Source organism: Boleophthalmus pectinirostris, unplaced genomic scaffold, assembly GCF_026225935.1.
Source record: "Boleophthalmus pectinirostris isolate CB_2022bp ecotype Guang Dong unplaced genomic scaffold, ASM2622593v1 HiC_scaffold_3, whole genome shotgun sequence".
In the NCBI taxonomy this organism is placed as follows: domain Eukaryota; kingdom Metazoa; phylum Chordata; class Actinopteri; order Gobiiformes; family Gobiidae; genus Boleophthalmus; species Boleophthalmus pectinirostris.
In genome coordinates this window covers 33,566,553-33,587,624 of record NW_026571299.1, presented here as the reverse complement: position 1 = coordinate 33,587,624, position 21,072 = coordinate 33,566,553, and the positions used below count along the sequence as shown (strand labels likewise).

Below are 21,072 nucleotides of genomic sequence, written 5' to 3'. Positions count from 1 at the left end.
CAAATGATTCTAGTGAAGGTGTATGGAGTTTAAAAACACAGTGGAGTACTTCCTGTATTCACAAAGTGGTGTGAGTAAGTGAATGTTTACTGTGTGAGAGAAGAACACAGCCTAAATATGCAGGATTCGTGTGTTAAACTTGTATGAATGAAACAAAATATAAGTCCCAGGATTTGTTCACTTGACGGTAGGTGGGTACTTTTTTTATTTAACCAATCGCTGCTATTTGGTCACGAGGTATGTAATGCGCAAAATTCCATAGAAAAAAGGGCAATAACATCTTTCTCTTTGATAAAATTCACCAGACATTCTCTTTGTTCTGGCATTAAATCCTCGTCTACATCCATCTCAACCCAGACAGACACTTGAGTTTGACATCATGGCTTCACAGCTCTTCACTGATTGGCCGGAGCAAGGTTTACAACTTCTGGAGTTCTTGCAAACCTTCTAGTGTATTCTGATTCCTGACCTAGTCGTTGGAGAGAAACAAAATTGAGCGGAGACACTTGGTGGCACCAGCCTGGCTAAACAACTGCATAATAAATAGACAATATTTAACATGTCTATTTGGGTACATTACACATTCACTCAATAAGCTTTGACTGAGGCCTATTTTAGTAAAGGTTAAACTGAAATTTAAGTACATCTGCTTGGACACTGCCAAAATAGCTCTTAATTTTGATTTATGAAACAATTGCAGATATTTTCTGATCTGAGCACATCCCATGATAAATGCTCTGTGAACAATAAACACAGATTCTTTAAACCTTAAATCCACTTGAGTCATAACAGCAAACATCTTAAGCATATACTTGTCCACTTGAGGCTATGTGCTGAAAACATCATTAAGCACATCATTATTCAAAGTGACGAGCTCCCAGTTGGCTAAATTGCTTACAAATGGTTCTCATAGTTTGACAAATGGGAGAGGTTAGGACGTGATAATGGAGCCGGCACAGAGCTGTACTGTACGGTCCAACTGCAGTGGTCATCCCCATTCTGTAGATAGCAGCATTTTCTTTAGCGCTAACCTGATCGCCATTGATTTTACATCTCTTTGATTCCCACAAAGAAGACATTTCACTGACAGACTGGTTAGTAGGCAGCTCTGACACTACTTGCACAACCTCAACAACAACAAGCTTCAAAAACAAGACCCCAGCTGCTAATATTTTCATTTCCTCTACAATGATTTGCTGCAAGACAAGCACTGCGCTCTTCTAAAATACATTGCTAACATAGAAAACAAAATGTGAGCTTTGATCCAGTGAATTCAAGCATCAAAGGTTTCTAACAAGTGCGTGTGTGTTCTCAGGGCGGGCAACAGCGGTGGGTGTGGCGCTCTGATTGGACAGTTGACAGCCGTGTTATGACAGATTATGGCCGATAAAACCAACAGCAAAACAACATGTGCAAATTAACAGTGACATCAATACAGCTTTACATGAATGAGACAGTTCCAAGTAAGAGAGATCTTTTGGAAAACCTGTAATTAAAATCTCATTACAAAGAAAATATCTTCTGCTTAAAAGCATAACTACTGATGTTGGTATTAGCCTGGCAAATGCAGCTGTTAACCCACCATGGTGGAGGGGCCGCAACCTGCCTGTCTCAATGGAGATGCTATTGCTTTGATTTTTTCTACAGCATGACATTAAACTTAATTCCAGATGTTTCTAGTCAATAATACCTTTAGAATCAAACTTTCTTTCTGCGAGCAGTGCCACCTCACCACAGATCTGTCCTGTAACTTCAGTTGGAGGCACCACCTGCTTATTTCCATGGGAACAAATACTTTTAAAGGCAATGCAAGTGACAAACTGGTAAAGTGGCAGGCACTACTTCAGGAAATTTACATAGTGAACCTTAACATATTGAGAGATTAGACAGTTTGAGCACAGCTTGTTCGTTTTTAAGGCTACACCGCTTTGTTTTAAATACAGTACTTAGATTTTAATGTGTATGCAAACACTGTTAAAGTTCAAGATTTGTGCCTCATTTCTTATGTTTTCATTGCGATATGTTTAAATCGCTCTCTGTTATTTCAGACCGTTTTAGTGACAGCTTTAAGACCTTGTAGAAGGAGGATCTTTCCCCATCACTGCTCCCAACAACCCTAAATCATTCCCAACGAGCTATTTACGTCCTTCAGGATATAATTCAATATCCAGCTTCCTGCAGATGATCTCAAATTCAATTGGCCCAGGAGCGTGGTGAGGGGAGCACGACCACAAAGAAGGGGGCTGTATTTCAAAGGAAAGTCACAACCATGTCATGGTTAAGGGAATGGTAAGACTGGCCAATTAATCACATTTTAATGAAGAGTGAGATCCAGCCATTTATAATTGTCAGTGATGAGGTTTTTAATTGAGACGTCCATGGCCAATCTACTGTCAGTAAAAGCATGTGGTTTGGAGCAGTTCAGACCAGAGATTGACTGATATTTTCATGGCTGATACTGATGCAGATTGTTTAGAATCCCAAGCAACCTATGGTCAATAAACTCTGCCTAAATTTTGTGGTCAATATATAATATATATGAAAGATTTCCCCCATTTTATGTAAAATAATTTATATTTACTACAAACTCACCCACAGCCCTTTTTTAAACCATAAATCTACAAAAAGAGCAGTTATCTTTTCATACTAAAGAGTTAAAATCAAGACATAAAGCTTTGTAGATACACTAGATAACATGTAGTTCAAAATATTGGCCTGTACTGGAGTTTTAAGGCCAACAGCTGATACGCTAAAAATATTAGTCCGATAAATCCGCCAATCTAGTTCTAGTTCAGACTTAAGAGGAGGACACTGGATTAATTTTTGTGTTAAATGGCATGATTAGAAACATGTCATCTGGGAGACATTTTTTTGAGACATTGGATCACAAACCGTGATTAATCAATGAGTAAAAAAAAAAGTAATTCTCTGTTTTGTTGTTTGTTGCCTGCAGCCATAGCACACGGTGGCTGAATTTGATGATCTTGATTCGGTTTGAGATTTTTGAGATGAGGACTTCAGGAGCATGGCGCTAGCACGCAACACTAAAAATAATTTCCTGTCATATTAAAATGCACCACTGGCTTCTTTCACAACATTCTAGTCATAACATTTTCCACTCAATGACTGCCTCTGTGTGCTCCTTGTTTTGAATGAAATTGGATGTAAGACCGGTGCCATAACAGATCACTGCATGGTAGACAATTCTTAATAAGCTGTCAAACTGTCTAAACTAAAATGAATGTTATACAACTGCAAATACAACTACATTAGGTGTTCAAAAGTTAAGTCTGGTCTGGCTTCACTGCATGCACAGACAATAAAAGTGCAATCGCTCAGCACATGACATTTCATGTTCTAATGAAGGAATATTGATTTTTTACTTGGCTGAACAGCATCAAATTTATCATTATTATACATGTTGGCAATCCATCTGTACGAGTCAATACAGTCGTTTTCAGTTAGATATTTCATAGGCTAAATCTAATTAACAAAAGTCATATACTGTAATGTCATAATTGTTCGTCATATAATAGGATTTGCAGTTTTATAGTTTCAAGGGCATTGGTAGGAGTTCCCTTAATGTTATCTTCTATATCCTCTTCCAACTTACTTTTACCAGACTTATATAACTGATATAACTTTTTTTAGACCGCATTTACATATCCCCTACTAACTTCAACATCCCTCTACCCATACATTCATGGATTCTCCACTACTGCAGATAAACCTAGCTGTTAAAATACTAACTGATTCTGAAACTAGTATTGAAACTAGAAACTTAACTTGACTCTGTACTAAAACAACAACATATGACAGAGTTGTAGCCTTCCCGAATATTTTAGGAAAAGCTTTATCAGAAATAGTAAAACACCATATGACCAAGCTCTCATTAGTGTTGGAATCAAGATTGGAATTTCATTATCTTGACAACACTGATCCAAAACAAATTGGCCACCGGCATTATCTTCCAAACACGAGCAATCTCTTTGATGTACTCATTAGTATCCCATCCACGATACACCCTTAACGTAAAGGTAGACAAACGCAAATCACATTTTTGAGTTTTATCATGATTCATGTACATTTAAAAAGTCGTCTGCTTCTTCTGAAAGTCCACACTTCACAAATTTAGCTGTCAGTCATTCATAACAGGAAAAGTGTGTCTGAAAAAATAGTGTTTGAGCTGCAGAATAAATAGAGAAATATTGAAAGATGATATGCCCAAAATAGCAGACTGTTGCAAGGATGAGATTGTGATTTGATTTTAATCACATTATCAATTCTGCAGCCTTCAGCACTCCATTTAAAATCTATGAAAACTAAGAGGAAGTGAGGGAAAACATTTCTGTTATGGCACTATCTAATATGGATTCAACCTGAAGAGCCCATGCTCTATTTCATTGCTTTATCTCCCACACAGGCTGCACACTCTTACCTTGGCTGCCACAGATGAGCTGGGCTTCTCAAGCAGATCCCACAGCTTTTTGCGTTTCTCGGCGCAGCACGTGTTATCAAACTCCTCTCCCTCTCTGTCCTTCATGTTGTCTGCTTCCCTCTTCAGCTCCTCATTCATCTGTTCCTTCTTCTGGTGGTACCTTGCCTGGCAACACGACTCCAGGTAGATCTCATCAATGCCCCAGTAGTCCAGCTCCTGACTGAAGGACAGAGCACACATCTCCTCCATCATGTGCAGCTTCCCCGTCCTGTAGAAGTTGAGGATGGAAGTGAACGCCCCGGGGTGACGGTCGAAGAAATACTCGTTCTCTTCGAGGTTGTAATCATCACACACCTCCATCAGGGTCTCATGGGTGTTGCAGTCTCGTAGTTTACCCAGTCTCGTTCGGGGCAGGCGGTCCAGGGTCCTCCATAGCACCTCGTGTGGCAGGCCCCCCACATTGAGACGCACCCGCCGGAAGCATGACTTGCTGCGCAGGATGTCGACGGGCTCCGGGGGCAGGGAGGTGGTGGAGCGGGAGCCGGCTTTGTTCAGCTCAGCCATGGTGGTCTTCTCCATGTACACTCTCTTCTGAGGCAGCAGGAACATTGGGTCAAAGTTTAGAGCTCAGTGCAGAGCCTCACGACTGACATAACGAGATCTGAAAAAGACAATGCCAATGTATTGTTAGAACTGTGGAAAAAATCTAAAGAGAGCTGTGATCCTGTAGAGGTCACAAGACACTGAGCTAAAGGTCTTGAATCAATATATTTTTGTAATACATTATTGTGATTTAATAGAAAATCAACATCAGATATTGTGCAGCAGTTTCACAGGGTTGTTTGTGTGGATACTTCTGAAGCCTGAAGTTAAGAGTTCAGAAGGTGAGAAGAGTTAAGAAGTTTGGAAACCCCTGCTGTAGGTTAAACTATTGGAATAAAAAACAGCAGGCAAGAAGCTCTAATTTAAGGTGCACTGTGTAACTTTTCTGGTTTCTGTCATCTGTTTGTCTCCATGGATATATTATTTCTTTTCCTGGAATGTTCCACAATATAGCATTAAACCTATCTTGCTTTTTTTTTTTTTTTTTTTTTTTCACTTTCTCATATACCTTGAGAAACATGCATTCTTGTTGTGAGTGGGCTCACTTCTAAACAAATCTGACCTGTAACTTGGCATGGTGGTCCAACTGCTGTCTCCAAGACGATGGATAAGTTTCATGCCATCTTGGGTAAAAATCTAAGCAAAGCAATACCATCATCATGAAGACAATCAGAGAGTGGATAGTACCCACCAAAGATACACAGTGCTCCTTTAATGCTCGGAATGCATAAACAAGGCATTTTCAGTGGTCCAAGGATTCGATTCAGCAAGCTTTTTTTATAGTGCAGAGAAAGAGAGAAATGTCTCCAATATGTCTGTGTGTTGCATGTTATTGCAATACAAACACTTCTTTGTGACGCAGATATTGATTTTACAATGATTTACATTGAACATAAATAAATATGAGGTACTGCAAGTGATGTAATAGTAACAGTGAACACAAAATGTTTTACCAATCAATCCCTCTCTATACAGCTGAAAAAAACAACTGAACCACTATTCTGTCTTAAAAAATAAATAAATAAAAAATAAAAAATAAATAAATAAAAAAATGACAACAAAAACACTTTGAGGCTTCATAATATCCAAAGGGAAATCACATGAACTATATTTAAATATATGTGTAATTTTGTGTAAATATGATTATTTGATATTTTAAACGAGTCCATTCTACATTAGGCTACAAACTTGTACAGAAGAATTGGTCACCATAGTCAACACCAGCCCTCAAGCGATGACTCACATGTAGCAGTGAAGTCTCATGTTAAAAAAAGACAAGAGGAACACAAAGTTTAAATGCAAAGTAAGATTATTCAAGTCAATAATATACAATAATATGGAGGTCTAAAGTTGAAACGTGGCTGGAGCTGCCTCGCGGTGGCTGAGTGGGGCTGGGAGGAGAGCTGTCCACTGAAATGGTGCTGAAAACATCAGGAAACACTGAGCCGTGTAAACGCAGGTCTTTAGCTGAACCCAACCACCTCCATCTTCTGTTTACCTCAACAAAATGCTTTTCCATAATGCAAGAGGAGACGTGGCGTACCCTGTACATTTGTATATGTTTATTTTCATTTATGAGCGAAAAAAAGAACACTTAGGCCTATACAGATGTGCACCGATCACCGCGATAAAACTTTACAAACGGAGAATAGTGCTTTACAACGAAGAAAGTGTCTAATTTTATGAACAAAGCGCATGAAAATATCTATGGAAATGTTCATTTGAAGGCGTCTCCACCCTTTTGTTCAAGTCAGGGCTTCGATAAATAATAACCACCTCCTCTGCACACGCTGCTGTTGCGTAGCTACTGAGAAAACTGTAATAAAAGCATCTAAATCAGGAAAAACTGCAGTGCTGTGACAGACAAAACCCCCTCATCACAAACATCATCAGTGTTTAATATGATCTATAAAGGGACAGTTATCGGGATCACACTATAAGTCTGTCACCGATAATCAATACATAACATGATTAAAGACTGGACAAATGACATCAGTCAAAGAGCCTACCGTGTTGACTTGTTGTTGATGTTCTGTGGTGGATGGAAGCTGCTCACACCCCTCCGTATTAAAGACATTGTTTCTGCTGGATAACAAAACAGATGTGTATTTTTCCAAAAGATGGTGCCGTAATTAGTTGACTATTGCCAGGGTCTAACCCAATCCATTTCCACTTCCTCGGTTTCCGACATGGCAGAAAGGGAGCGAGAGAGGTCCGTGCCACGGTGGAGGATTCAGGAAAGTCCCGTCCCAGCGTTTCGTCCGCGGGCTGGATCAACAAGTCTGCCCTGGCTCATGCGGACACGTACCTGCGGCTGCCGTCAGCTGTTCGAGGAGGCGCAGATCAGCGGAGGAGCTCCACATCTCTCTCTCATCCGCGCTGCGTCATGACGCTAAACGTGTCACCCGTGGAGACACTGATGTTTGGAGATGGGTGTAGCAGCTGCGTATACAGCCTGCGATATATGATCATATTTTAAGTTCTCCGCAGCGTAGTCATTTGATCTCAAAGGTCCACATGAGCTGAAATCAATGACGGTCTTTGTGGACTTTGTGTTTATTAGCCTCGGTTTGGTAATCAGACATATACTGTAGACCACACTGAATGGGTGAGGTAGTCATTGGATAGGTAGGCCTAGAACTTGGTCATTGCCAATAATCTATTTTTAGGTTTTAGATTCATTTGAATGTATACATTTTGCACAGTATATGTAATTTAAATAGCTTTAACCAATGTAACTTTAGGCCCATGGTATTCTATTGAAAGCAGTCAAGCCAGAAGAGGTTTGCCATTTTATTCAGTAAAAAAGAGCCAGAGTCAAGTGCAAGATAAATATAACCACACAATTATACATACAATATATGTTACACAATATTAAATAAACCCTCTTCTTTCATACTCAGTGCTGTGTTCTCCTCAGCCTGCAGCGCACCTGCAGGTCTCCATGGGGCTGAAGCATCCCAAAGCCGTAGCGACTGGGGTCCACTGGGGGGAGTCGGGCCCCTGGCTCACACAACTCTACATCCAGATGTGTCAGGACCAGGAACACAAACCTGATGCAACAGACACAGTTTAGAGGAACAATAACTGGCAATAATAACTCCCTCCTATTGTGTTGCAATTTGCATTTTAATTTAGGTTCCCCTTGACACCCTTTCAGACATAACCCTCTTCCCTTATCAAAGCAAGAGAGTGCCACAAACACTGTACTGGCATACAACCACTAGTATATCAGGTTGTGTAAATTAAAAGAAAATAAATTACATTTGATAGCATGTGAGGTCGGATTAAAAGTAAAGTATGTTGGCCATGCCTCCACACAGATTTTAAGTCACTAAAGAGTTGCCTGTTTAAGTATATAACCTGGGAACTTATTTAAAGGGCAGGATGAGTGGTTGGTTAAAAACATTTATCCAGACAATGTTGTAGAAATTTCCCTTGAGATGGTGCAATAATTACAAAATGGCAAATGCTTTGATCATTAGTGCAAAATATTCATGTTACATCATCTTAGAGATACAGATCTGAGCAGTGTGGATTATAACACTCACTGTTTGATGGTGAAGACAGCAAACTCTTTCCCCACACACATGTTTCCTCCTGCTCCCCACGGCATGCTGTAGTGCTTCAGCAGTCTCCCATCTTTGTAAAATGTCCTCTTCACCGTCATATCCTCATTTAGGAAGCGGTCATACTTGAACATCTGTGAAAAAAAAAAAAAGGAAAAAAAAAAAGTGATGTTAAAAGCTTGAACATTCACTGTAGTTTCTGTAATTTACAGTATATTTGTATTAGATTAGCTTTAAAGGTGTACCATGTAACTTTTCTAGCAGTAGTATAATATTGCTTTGCCTGATATGAAACTGAATTTTCTTGTATTTATTCAGTTACAGACATTTTATTGCTAAAACTGTCCAACAAACATTCTTACTGTGAATGGGGTCACCTTTTCACAGCCCAGACCTGTAACCTGTTGGTCAAGTGACATTTCAGACATCAAGGAAAGCAATAACATCTCCATGAACAGAAGCATGTGGCGCACCTCCATGTAGTGCACCTTTAAAGGACCTTTCCTGAAATTTCCATAGTATGCCTATAAATATTTAAAAAAACATGGCTGTTTTATAAAGCTATCTGCATTAATTATTGAAACAACTTTTGCACTACAGTGTTGTTTGTTGATATGGAGTACAGTAAATGTCATAGCGCCCCCCCAAAGCTAACAAACACATAGGCTCTTGGGAAATGAGGAGATGTGGCTGAGCTGATTTTTCGAGTCAACTCTTATTTGTTTAATTTGAAGGCGTTTATCACAGTGTCCCAGAGGATCCTCACTGTCAGAGATATAAATTACATCGGTTAATCCTGACATTTGAAGAGGGCCGATGGGGCGGTCTAAAAACAGAGAGGCTCAGTAGGATTCATCATTATAAAGGAGTAATACTGTAGCCGTGGTGCAACAGTTAGGGGTAAAAGTTTAAAATCTTCTGTGCTCTGTATGCATCTGTCTCTTTTCTTTCTGTTAATGTGTTTCTAATGTGCAGTAATTTTCATTCTGATGTGTTAAAAGTGGACTAGGACACTTTTTTTTCTGGTAAAAGTTACGTCATGTGCTTGTCTCCATGAAGTAGTTACTGCTTAGCCTGTGATATTCCACTGTATTGTGGAGTAGTGTTAAACATATCTATCTCCATGGAGACAAGTCTGTAATGCCATCAGGCAAGGTTACAGGTATTTGTGAGCTATTTAAGGTACATATTTTTTGCAATTAAACACAAAAACACATGTAATTGAATACATGAAATAAAAATATATGTTCATATCAAGTGTTAAACCTGTTAATCCTGTAGAACAGACCTCTACAGGTTCTGAAATGTATGCAATTCTTGTATTAGTTATTATTTCTATCTTCTCTGAAATGTTCATGTTCCTGGAAATGTTTAAAATTAGATTTTTAAGAACTCCACTCTTAAAGCAACACAAAAATGACCAGAAATGGCCATTTCCATTCAGTCCTAGATGCACTTGAACTGTCCACTTTACCTGTGGTTGCTGGTGGACCTCTGCGTTCATCTGAGGGCTGAGGAATGGAAAGAGACAGACTTTGTCCCCTTTTCGGAGGAGGTATTCGCTCCCGTCGGCCATGGGCACGATCTTGTCCTGGACCACGTCTCTGTTGATCATTACAGCTGCTGTGAGCCTTAGGGTTTCACTGAGAGCGCTGTCTAAAGAGGACAGGCCAAAGGGCACAATGTCACATCCAGTAGCCTCAGGAGACATACAGACAGGTACAAACCACACAACCACAATCACACGATCACACTCCACAATTATGTGTAACTAAAGCTCAGGTATCAATGTTTACAGCCTGTACATCTCCACACTTGTTTAATCCTGTTATTATAAAACCACCATTACAGTGACTGGTAGCTTGACAAACAGGGTTTGTTAAGCTACCAGCTGCTTGATGTTATAGCCCAATAATAAATATGTGATTTATTTATTTTTTTTTATCGCAGAGCATAATTGTAATCTGGAGTTTCCCATTTGTAGAACAAATATATGAATTTTATGGTTCTCAAATTGGGAGTTGGAAGAACTGATGTCATGATTCTGTAATTCCAAATTTGACTTAAATACCAAAAGGAAAGGAAACCACAATAATGATTACCCCCCCCCATTTTGCTGGGCAATAAAATGTAATTTCTAGTTCATTAATATTTTCTTGTTACCATGTGGTTACCATTTGGTCTTATACTACTTATGAAAATGAACTGGCCACCACTATATTCTAAAACTTTTCTGGAAAGGTACATTTTTGTCCTATCCTATTTGTCATGTATTTATGTATGTATTTGATGACAGTTGGCAAATATTTGGTAGGATTACTATATTTGTGACCCAGCGCTTCATAAAAATAAGATGCATTTATTTTTACATAACATCCCATTGTTTCTCGAACAGCTGTTAACAAAATCACAAATATGCCTAACCTTGTATCATTTATACATGACTGTCCTTACTATGTTATTAAACTGTTATTACTGTTATTAAAATCTCAACAAGTCTTTGTAATTATAATGTGTATAGCTCATATAAGCTGACTCAGTGCATAAAGCAGCAGATGTCTCATACCAAACACAGGTGTGGTGGTGTACGCTCTTGGCTCTTGGAGGGGGGGCGATTGCAGGGGGCTGTCCTGTGGAGTTAGACGGGTGAGCTCTGATTTCACTGCCTCCATGGCCTCGGGGTGAGTGAGCAGAAAGGCAAGGAGCCAAAAGGCAGCAGGTCCGGCATTACACTGGAAAAACAAACACCAGCTTAGACACGCAATCTTTACTCACAAGGATGCAGCCATAGGTCTTTTACTAGAGGGAGTAGAGTGTGCCAATCAGAAAAAAGGTTTTTGGAATTGAAGATGCTTTTCTGTTGTATTATGGAACAGACAGATTAAGTTCTATTCCGGTCTATAGCCAAGAAACACTATTTTCACAGTCTCATTAATGTAAAATTAGCTTATTCCCAAATTAAAATTGATACCAAACTGATGCACACAGAATAATTACTATGTTACAATACCCTCTGTTGTACGTTCCTTACTAAAAGCAATCATAACCTTTTCACCTATTAGGCTGACAAATTAACAAACAAGGATTGTCAAGAATGTCTTATTCTTGGAGCAATTATTGCATAAGAGTGTTACGGCCCCAGGCCTTAGTTGTAATATTTCTGTTTGTGGGCTTATGTGGTTTAATTTGGGGAACTTGTGTTTTAGTTTAGTGTGTGTCCCTAAGTTTTACCACTTGTTTTTTTGTAAGCCTGCGTGACCCCTTTTCTGGCACAAAACTCTGTTAATTCTGTTGTTCTGTTTCTTAGTTTAGGTTGTTTTCTGTATATTTTTAGTGTTTTGTTAATTTACCTTTTACATTCCTGTTAATTAAACATTACTTAATTTATTCCATTTTACATCTTGGTTTTATTTTTGTTACTTCCCTCACCCCAAACGAGCTGGGTCGTAACATAGAGTAAAACACATAATAGGCATACTCTTTACAAAAAAAAAAGTACAGTTTTAGTCCAAATTATCTCCCACTTTTCTGCCTGTCAGTGCTACTGTCTGACTTTGACACAGAAGCAGACAGAGTGAATCAGATCTGTCAAACACCTGAGCCTGCCTGCTGTAATTGCTGTGGGTTATGGGAGCTGTTCTTCTCAACTCAACAGATTTTGGGTCAGGTCTCTACTGACAGCCAGGGCACGCACCTAAAAGATCCACATCAAAAACTTACACAGTAGGAAATAATGTTTGCATTGGGCTGTGAAACCCTCATGTCACTCTTCGGCAGGGGAGTTGAAACTATGGCCTGGGGGCTAAATGTGGTCCTAAGACCGATTTTCTGGCTCTCAGGTTTCCTATTGAATTAGTTTAAGTAATCATAGACACTGCTTTTGTTCTACCACTACAACGTCAATAACATTACATTGTATTGTGATACAGACCTAATTGGAGTTTCAAGCCATTTTAAAGCCTAGCCAGGCTGGTGCCACCTAGTGCCTCCGCTCAGTTTCATTTCTCTCCAGAAACTAGGTCAGGATTCGGAATACACTAGACCAGACATGCCCAAACTATGGCCCGGGGGCAAATTTTTCTTGGCCCTCAGGCTTCCAGGTGAATTGGTCCAAATGACCTTGCATCAATTCAAAAATATTTTTTTACTGCAAGTTTTTTGAGAGTCTACCTTGATAAAGCTTATATTTCATATTTAATGTGTGGTTTTAAGGATTTTAGCATGAAATTCTGAAATTGTGCGTTGCAACACTGGAATTTCCCCACTGTGGGACTAATAAAGGCATATCTTAATAAAGACTGATGGTTCATACTAACGTGTTAAGCATGCACATATTTCAATTATTCACTGAACTGAGCACCAGTCTATGGCCCTTGATCAGCCCTCTGCTTCATCTGTGTTTAGATATGTGGCCATTGATGAAAAAAGTTTGGACACCCCTGCACTAGATGGTTTGCAAGAACCCCAGAAGTGCGAGTCCTGTCACCAGCTAATCAGCAAAGAGCTGTGTTGGCAACGATTCCCGAGATCGAGGATTTAAAGCCGGAACAAAGAGAATGTTTGGTAAATTTTATCAAGGGGAAAGACGTTATTGCCCTTCTTCCTACGGCATTTGGGAAAAGCTTAATATACCAGTTAGCCCCGTTAGCGGTGCATTTCATATGTCACAATCAAATAGCAGTGATTGGTTAAATAAAAAATGTACCCGCTTACCATCCAGCGAACAAATTCTAATGCTGCGAGGTCAGATGGTTTCCACGAAGTGGAACCAGCTGATGAATTAGGGTTAGGGTTAGGGTTAGGCTAGCTCTTACCCTGTATAATGCATCAATCTGTATGGCTCACTGTATTGACCACCATTCTGTTGTCATCCACAACAAATATGTTATAATATCTGGCCTTTGGAAAACCCAGCTATATGTTCTAGTTGAAGTTTTTGTCTTCATTCATGAATGGTTTTAGCCTATTTATTCTCCAAGATATCCTTCTCTTATTGAAGCTTGCTTAACTAAATGTTTCAAAATAAATTCAACTAGATTATGAAATGTGTTTTTGTTCTAATATTAAAATCCATGACAAAAAAATATCAGGGGCATAGAATAACACCTCCAAAATAAACATATTGATAAAATCTATTTCTGTTTGGGTCAATAGAATTGATTGCAAACAGGGCGCTCACACGGGGCTCACAGTGAGGAGTGGGAGGAGGCAGTTGTGAAAATACTACATTTTTCTTTGTACAGAAACACCTTTGTAGTGGCTCTGGGTCTGGCACTCTGCTCTAGTCCAAAGTCTAATCCCTCTATTCTCTGCAGTGGTGATCTAGTTTCCTTTACAAAATATGTGTGTGCTCCTTTATAACAGACCAGATTACAAATAAACACGGCATGAAGGGCCTACGGTGAGAGCAGGTATTTAAAAGGTTTTCACGCAGCGTACAGTGGGTCATAAGCCATCAGGGAAAGAAATGGAAGTAGAATCACAGCTAAAAGTAAAGCTGGGCCAGAAGTAAAATCTGCAACATATTAGCTCCACCACATGGCAGAACAATGAAACTACATAGATGTCACAGAAAAAGGTAAACACTGTGCTGTACAAAGCGAGAGATAAGATATAGTGATGTGGAATTGAATGATAAGGAATGATGTGATAAGGATGCATCAGTGGTCTTAAAACAAGTTGAACAAAAAATAGAAATACAAATGATTCTTAATGATTGTGTCTGCATTATTATGATTATTATTTTGATCGGCAAAGGCAATAAGTGACATTTATCCATCCAAAAATGTTATTGAATAAAAGGATTCCAATAAGGATCACTTGTGCCACTATAGTGTCAGTATAAACCTGGTCTCTGTGCATGTTATGACACATGACAGCTCACACAAACCCATTTAACAATAAACTGTGAGCTGACGTCACCGCAGAACGGAAACGTAAATGTAATGGGAACCTAATAGCATTGGCAAAAATTCACTCTGTGTAACAAGTCAAGGCAAGCTGCTCTGTGTATGAGCCCTCAAGAATCTACTGCGCTCCAGGAATTTCGAAGATCAACCTGGGTGTGGTGCAATATTTTGACAAGATACGCTTCTTTGTTATAGTGTTTTATCGGTGAGAAACCCTGAAAGATGTGCAGATATTAGACAGCTGTTACTAACCTGTGTGGTCCAAAGTTGCAACAGTAATGCTCTAGTTTGCATCTCAACGTCCACGCCCTCTTTTTTTAGAAAATCAATATAGTCCTGCTGCCAGGGTTTGGGCTTCGATTCAAGACATTTCGGAGACAGCAGGTCCCACAGTTTCTCTCGGGCTGAAGTGAACAACTGCGTTTCATCTAATGGAAATAAAAAAATATAGAAAACATATATTGAAATATGTTATCTTTTATATAAATGGCAATGGCAATGAAAGGTATATTGCACATGATATTCAGCGATATATGACAGTTTATTGAGAACCAAATACAGTTTAAATAACAGTATTTATTTGTTAAACCACTGCCTGCACAAACTAAAGGTGCACTGTATAACTTGGTGTAAGGGTCAACAACCTGCTTGTCTCCATGGAGATATTACTTTTTGCCTTAATCATTCATTATTCCACCGTATGGAAATAAACTTGATCACAATGGACACAGGTTAATGGTCAGATTTATCCTGCACACAGGAAGAATCCATGTTTAAGGTATTTTTGGTCTATGAAACACCTATAATTCAACAAATACCAGGGAGATGAGTTTAATACCCTATTGTGAAACATTCCAAGCTAAGAAATAACATCTCCATGGAGACAAGCAAGCAGTGAACCATCCACCTCAGAAGTTACATAGTGCACCTTTAATATGAAATAAACCCATTTATCATCATCAAAACAGTGAATATATAGGAAAAAGCTATTGCATGAACACAATTCTTTTTTCTAAACAAAATTGAAGTAAATTTAGTCAAATTAACTATTAGGTCTAATTAAAATCAATAAAGCAGCCCACAATATCAGTACTGTATCACCGGATTTAGAATCATGATACATTAAGATTATTTCAACATTTTAACAGGCTCCTAGTCTATCTCACTATTAGAATGTAAGTACATCTGATTCACATGTTATTAGATGGTCATATTTATAAAACAGTAACACTATGCAAATGTAAATATATGTAAATATATATAAAATGTGACCATGTGTTGTTTGTGAATCTGACATTGAATAAACAATGTTGTGTCTTACTGCGCTTGAGCGATTTACGAGCCAGTTTGGTGAGACGATCATCAAACTTGCGGAACTCCTTATACACAGCAGAGGCATTGCCTTCACTGCCAAATAACGTTAGATAGCCCGCTCTGAACAAATATAGACATGAAAACCATCTATTAATGACTGAAACTTCACACTGTATTATTAACAGTCAATGCATTTCTTAAATACACCATGTAATGATAGCTTACCTAAAAAGCAAGCTATAACAGAGGCTGAAGAGTCCGTCTTGTCTCCAGTCACTGATGTCACTGAAATCATTCATCAGTAGATTTTGCATGTTTGCTTTCATCTTCGGGCAAAGTTGGGTCAGCCCTCCTGTGTGAAAATGCCTGCATGCAAAAAACATTTGCATATCTAGTTTACACAGATTTGCATTTACGGTAATAGACACTGATTCTCTTGTTTTTCACCCCTCATTTTGCATGTTTAACCATTTTTAGAACTTGGTTTCATGAACATATTCAAATAATTCAAAATAACCTCTGGATGGACATACAGTATATGACTTTAAAATCTACTGCTATAATGAGGAAGCTATCTCTCTCAATGATACAACAACATGAAACCTATCTACAACACTGCCAATGCCAATTTAAATAATGTAATATTTTAAATTTACACTATGTAACTTTTTTGATCCACCACCTATTGTCTCCATGGAGTTGCTTTTGCTTTGCATTAAACATCTAACGAGCATTTCCTTCATTCATTTGGGGTGTTTTTACTGCTCAAAAGCATACACTACCGTTCAAAAGCTTGCGGTCACCCAGACAATTTCTATTTTCAATGAAAAGTCACACTTATTTACCACCACGAGTTGTAAAATGAATAGAAAATACAGTCAAGACATTGACAAGGTTAGAAATAATGATTTGTATTTGAAATAATAATTTTTTCCATCAAACTTTGCTTTCGTCAAAGAATCCTCCATTTGCAGCATTTGCAGCACTGCAGACCTTTGGCATTCTAGCTGTTAATTTGTTGAAGTAATCTGGAGAAATTTCACTCCACGTTTCTAGAAGCCCATCCCACAAGTTGGATTGGCTGGATGGGCACTTCTTGCATACTGTACGGTCAAGCTGCTCCCACAACAGCTCAATGGGGTTTAGATCTGGAGACTGTGCTGGCCACTCCATTACAGATAGAACACCAGCTGCCTGATTCTTCTCTAAATAGTTCTTGCACAATTTGGAGGTGGGCTTTGGGTCATTGTCCTGTTGTAGGATGAAATTGACTCCAATCAAGCACTGTCCACAGGGTATGGCATGGCATTGCGAAGTGGAGTGATACCCTTCCTTATTCAAAATCCCCTATTGCCCTGAACAAATCTCCCACTTTACCAGCACCGAAGCAACCCCACGCCATCACTTTACCCCCACCATGCTTGACAGATGGCGTCAGGCACTCTTCCAGCATCTTTTCAGTTATTCTGCTTCTCACAAATGTTCTTCTCTGTGATCCAAACACCTCAAACTTCGATTTGTCTGTCCGTAACACTTTTTTCCAGTCTTCCTCTGTCCAATGTCTGTTCTTTTGCCCATATTAATCTTTTTCTTTTATTGGCCAGTCTCAGATATGGCTTTTTCTTTGCCATTTTGCCCTGAAGGCCAGCATCCCTGAGTCACCTCTTTACTGTAGATGTTGACACTGGCATTTTGCAGGTACTATTTAATGAAGCTGCCAGTTGAGGACCTGTGAGGCGTCTATTTCTCAAACTACAGACTCTAATGTACTTATCTTCTTACTCAGATGTGCAGCACTTCTCTTTCTACTCTGGTTAGAGCCTGTTTGTGCTGTTTTAAGAAGGGAGTAGTACACACTGTTATAGGAAATCTTCAGTTTCTTGGTAATTTCTCACATTGAATAGTCTTCATTTGTAAGAAAAAAATAGACTGTTGAGTTTCACATGAAAGTTATCTTTTTCTGGCCATTTTGAGCGTTTAATCAACCCCACAAATGTGATCCTCCAGATACTCAACCCGTTCAAAGGAAGGCCAGTTTTACGTATATCTTTTCTACCCAGCTAACTGTTTTCAGCTGTCCTAACATGACTGCACAAGGGTTTTCCAATCATCCATTAGCCTTCTGACACAATTGTACCATTAGAACACTGGAGTGACACTTGCTGGAAATGGGCCTCTATACACCTATGTAGATATTGCACCAAAAAACAGGCATTTGCAGCTAGAATAGTCATTTACCACATTAGCAATGTATAGAGCGTATTATCTTCATTGAAAAAAACAGTGCTTTTCTTTTAAAAATAAGGACATTTCTAAATGACCCCAAATTTTGAATGGTAGTGTACATGGCTCTCTTCTCCACAAATTTGACCTGTAACTTGGTCTAGTGATGTCATCTGCCAGACTCCACAGAGATACATTTAGTTTCCAAGCTAAGCAATAACATCTCCATGAAGACAAGAAGTTGACGGACCCCCGACAGAAAAGTTATGAATTGCTCATTTTAACAAGTGAATTTGAGATCAGTAGATCAAATAACTGATGACCAATAAACTACACACTTGATCTTTTTCAGAAACTTGTAAGAACTAAACCCCAGTGCTCTTTTGACCCCGACTTTCCAAATCTACCATAATTATTAGTGTACTTACTTTTCCATCCATTTCCTCTCGTCACTGTCCTTAATGCCATTTAGCTGCAGGCCAAAGATCCGCCCCAGTAGTTTGTTTCGGCTGTTTCCCACCTCCAGTGAGCCCACGTCATTCAGCACAGAGTCAAACGAGTGAGGATCTAACAGCACCGTCAAGTACATTCCAGCAACACGCACCTATGCACACAGTTAAATGTTCATGGTTTAAGTTAGTTACATAATGATAATTGCTGCAGTGTTCCACAGTATGACATTAAACCTATGTATACTCTTGAAGACAAGCAGTTCAAGCAAATCACCAGGCCAAGTTAATAAGATGAATAAGATGTAGAGAGGTCTGTGAAGAAGCAACCACACTCACAGTACATAATGTATTAAACTGTAAGTACTCTTAATCCAAGTAAATCCGAGGTTTAGACCAATCTTTAGTGACTCATGTGTTGGGTCATGGTTTCTATTAACTTGCGTCAACATTTTTTTGTATAGTGTTTTTATGGACAGTCTAGTCTACAAAATATATTATTCACCCACAGATTCAACATAACGGTTCTTCAGCTAAGTGAAAATACGTATACAGTCAAGTATACAGTATAATAGTATAGTAAAATATAGTGCAAAGTTTTTAGGGAATGTAATAAGACATATTTCAATATTGTGATATTTAGGTTCCCTCTCATTTTCTTTCTTCCTCATCGCTGGTGAATGACATGAAAAAAATAAAACAAGCAACCTAAATAGGTGAATACTCTGCTTTGCAACAAAAATGTTTTTCTGAGTTGTTCCACTTGGACAAGTTATAATAGTCAATTCAAATATCAGAAAAGGTATTGTTGAACATAGTTATAGTTCTCTGGCTATACAGCCCTAATACACTAATTACACAAGTCAATAGTTTATGTTTTCTTACTGTAAATATGTCTCCATGCTTCTTTTTCATCCGTGCCAAGAACTTTGCAGCATCTTTTCCAAACTCCAGGGCATGTCCCAACCAAGGTATGCGCCCTTTGTCCAGAGGTGGCTCATTTCTCCTCCTGTCAAGTCAAACATTTTTCAATAAAGCAGGTTAGATGTTGATACTTGTATAAGCCGAACGCAAACAGAATGAAAAGTTGGGCTAAGCATGTCAGATTATATCAAACAATGAAAATGTACAGTAAAGAATACGTATTTACCTTGTGCGGTTAGAGTACAGGAGAAAAAGTATAAACAGACCACTGAGCACTGCCAAAATTGTCCATACCATAGTTCCTGTAGCCTAGCACTTTCTCACAATGAGCCTCACATGGTGAAGGTGAAGTGCTTTTAAAGAGTTGCTTCCCCTGCAAAAGTCCCATGTCAGGAGGCGGGGAAAGGTGTGGCTAAAACACTCTGGTCTTGCACAACAGAGAAACCAGCATTACCGCAGTAGACACCATAATGACATTAACCTTCTAAAGAGAGCATTCACAAAACAATTAATAATTTCTAATAAACGACTGTATTTCATAATTTCATTACGCAGAAATATTTAAAAAATGTGTGGGCAGGTTTATTTTAAGGCTGAGTCAAAACTGACAGCTGACGCAACATGAGGTTAATAGAAACCATGACCTGTGAAAGAAACATGAATCACTTTTAGATATGTCTATATTTATCAGATTACAGTGGAATGAGTATCAGTATCAGTATCTAATGAATTCATCTAAAAGTAATACGTAAGATGATGATCTACAGAGACAGTGATACAACACTACAATAATGGAACAGATGAACCACTTCAATAAGCAAAATATTCCAATAATAAAACAAAAAAGCCTTCAGAAAATAAAACATAATAATAATAATTTCACAGAGGTATTTAAAATGTCTACATGTAAGTATAATGATCCAAGATAATACAATATACTAGGATATATAAAATGAAAAAAAATAAAATAAAATAAAATAAATGAATAAATACATACATAAATAAAAATCACTTTGGCACTGAGAACACTAGAGGTCGCGCGTTCTCCACACATCTCTGCATACTGTTCCGAGTCAACTAAATGATTTGTTTTGAGTATTCACCATCCTACTGCATAAACAAACACGTGTAAACTAGATAAGTCAAAATATTAAGAAAATATACTCTGTTCTATGGCAAATAATGGGTAGTAGGATGGCGTAATTCACACTGGGATGTTACAGTCAAACTCACGTGCTGCTGGTTTTCACTGAAGATTAACTGAGGTCAGCTCTGACTCTGGATAGTGACATTACTTTGGTCAGATCTCTTTTTAAGTATCGATTCTGTTTGTCAGACTCAGATTGTGGGCTTGTAGGGACATAGACCTAATAATTAATTAGAAGATATAATAATTAGGCGGACAATACGTTTAATTAGCCGATATGGTTCAACTTAACATCATCATCAAACAAGAAACAAGCAAGAAAGGGTAAACCGTAAACACATGTTGGCTGCAGAACTACAAAACCCACGATGACACATAGCCTAATAGATCTACTGTCGACAGAAAACTGGAAGAAAACATATTTGAGTCGCTAAAATATCAAACGCCATTACCACGTTTTATTTAGAATGACTAATGTGGTTTTACAGTGATACAG

At 38.5% G+C, this 21,072-nt stretch overlaps 2 protein-coding genes across 2 annotated transcripts in view; both read right to left on the bottom strand.

Annotated features, from left to right (window-relative positions):
• The window catches only part of kcnb1 (potassium voltage-gated channel, Shab-related subfamily, member 1), a 29,564-nt gene extending 24,529 nt beyond the window's left edge, over window positions 1–5,035 (bottom strand). Inside the window, exon 1 of the mRNA XM_020934241.2 lies at window positions 4,439–5,035. Coding sequence (XP_020789900.2) covers window positions 4,439–5,017 — 579 coding nt within the window. The 5' untranslated portion in view covers window positions 5,018–5,035. The remainder of the gene's footprint in view (window positions 1–4,438) is intronic.
• Window positions 5,036–7,821: 2,786 nt separating this feature from the next.
• Window positions 7,822–20,208, bottom strand: ptgis (prostaglandin I2 (prostacyclin) synthase). The gene is made up of 10 exons (XM_055160375.1): window positions 19,656–20,208; window positions 19,391–19,514; window positions 18,485–18,660; window positions 16,059–16,199; window positions 15,841–15,953; window positions 14,772–14,947; window positions 11,177–11,342; window positions 10,085–10,266; window positions 8,593–8,744; window positions 7,822–8,094 (listed from the first exon to the last, which is right to left on the bottom strand). The coding sequence occupies exons 1-10, from the start codon at window positions 19,724–19,726 to the stop codon at window positions 7,941–7,943; spliced, it is 1,455 nt and encodes a 484-aa protein (XP_055016350.1). The 5' UTR covers window positions 19,727–20,208; the 3' UTR covers window positions 7,822–7,940.
• Window positions 20,209–21,072: the final 864 nt, after the last annotated feature.

Coding starts and splice junctions, on each gene's coding strand:
- ptgis (XM_055160375.1), bottom strand. CDS start 19,726: ATGGTATGGACAATTTTGGCAGTGCTCAGTGGTCTGTTTATACTTTTT. Junction 15,954..16,058: donor TGTTATAGCTTGCTTTTTAG/GTAAGCTATCAT, acceptor ATATTTGTTCAG/AGCGGGCTATCTAACGTTAT. Junction 10,267..11,176: donor CACCACCACACCTGTGTTTG/GTATGAGACATC, acceptor TGTCCTCTTTAG/ACAGCGCTCTCAGTGAAACC.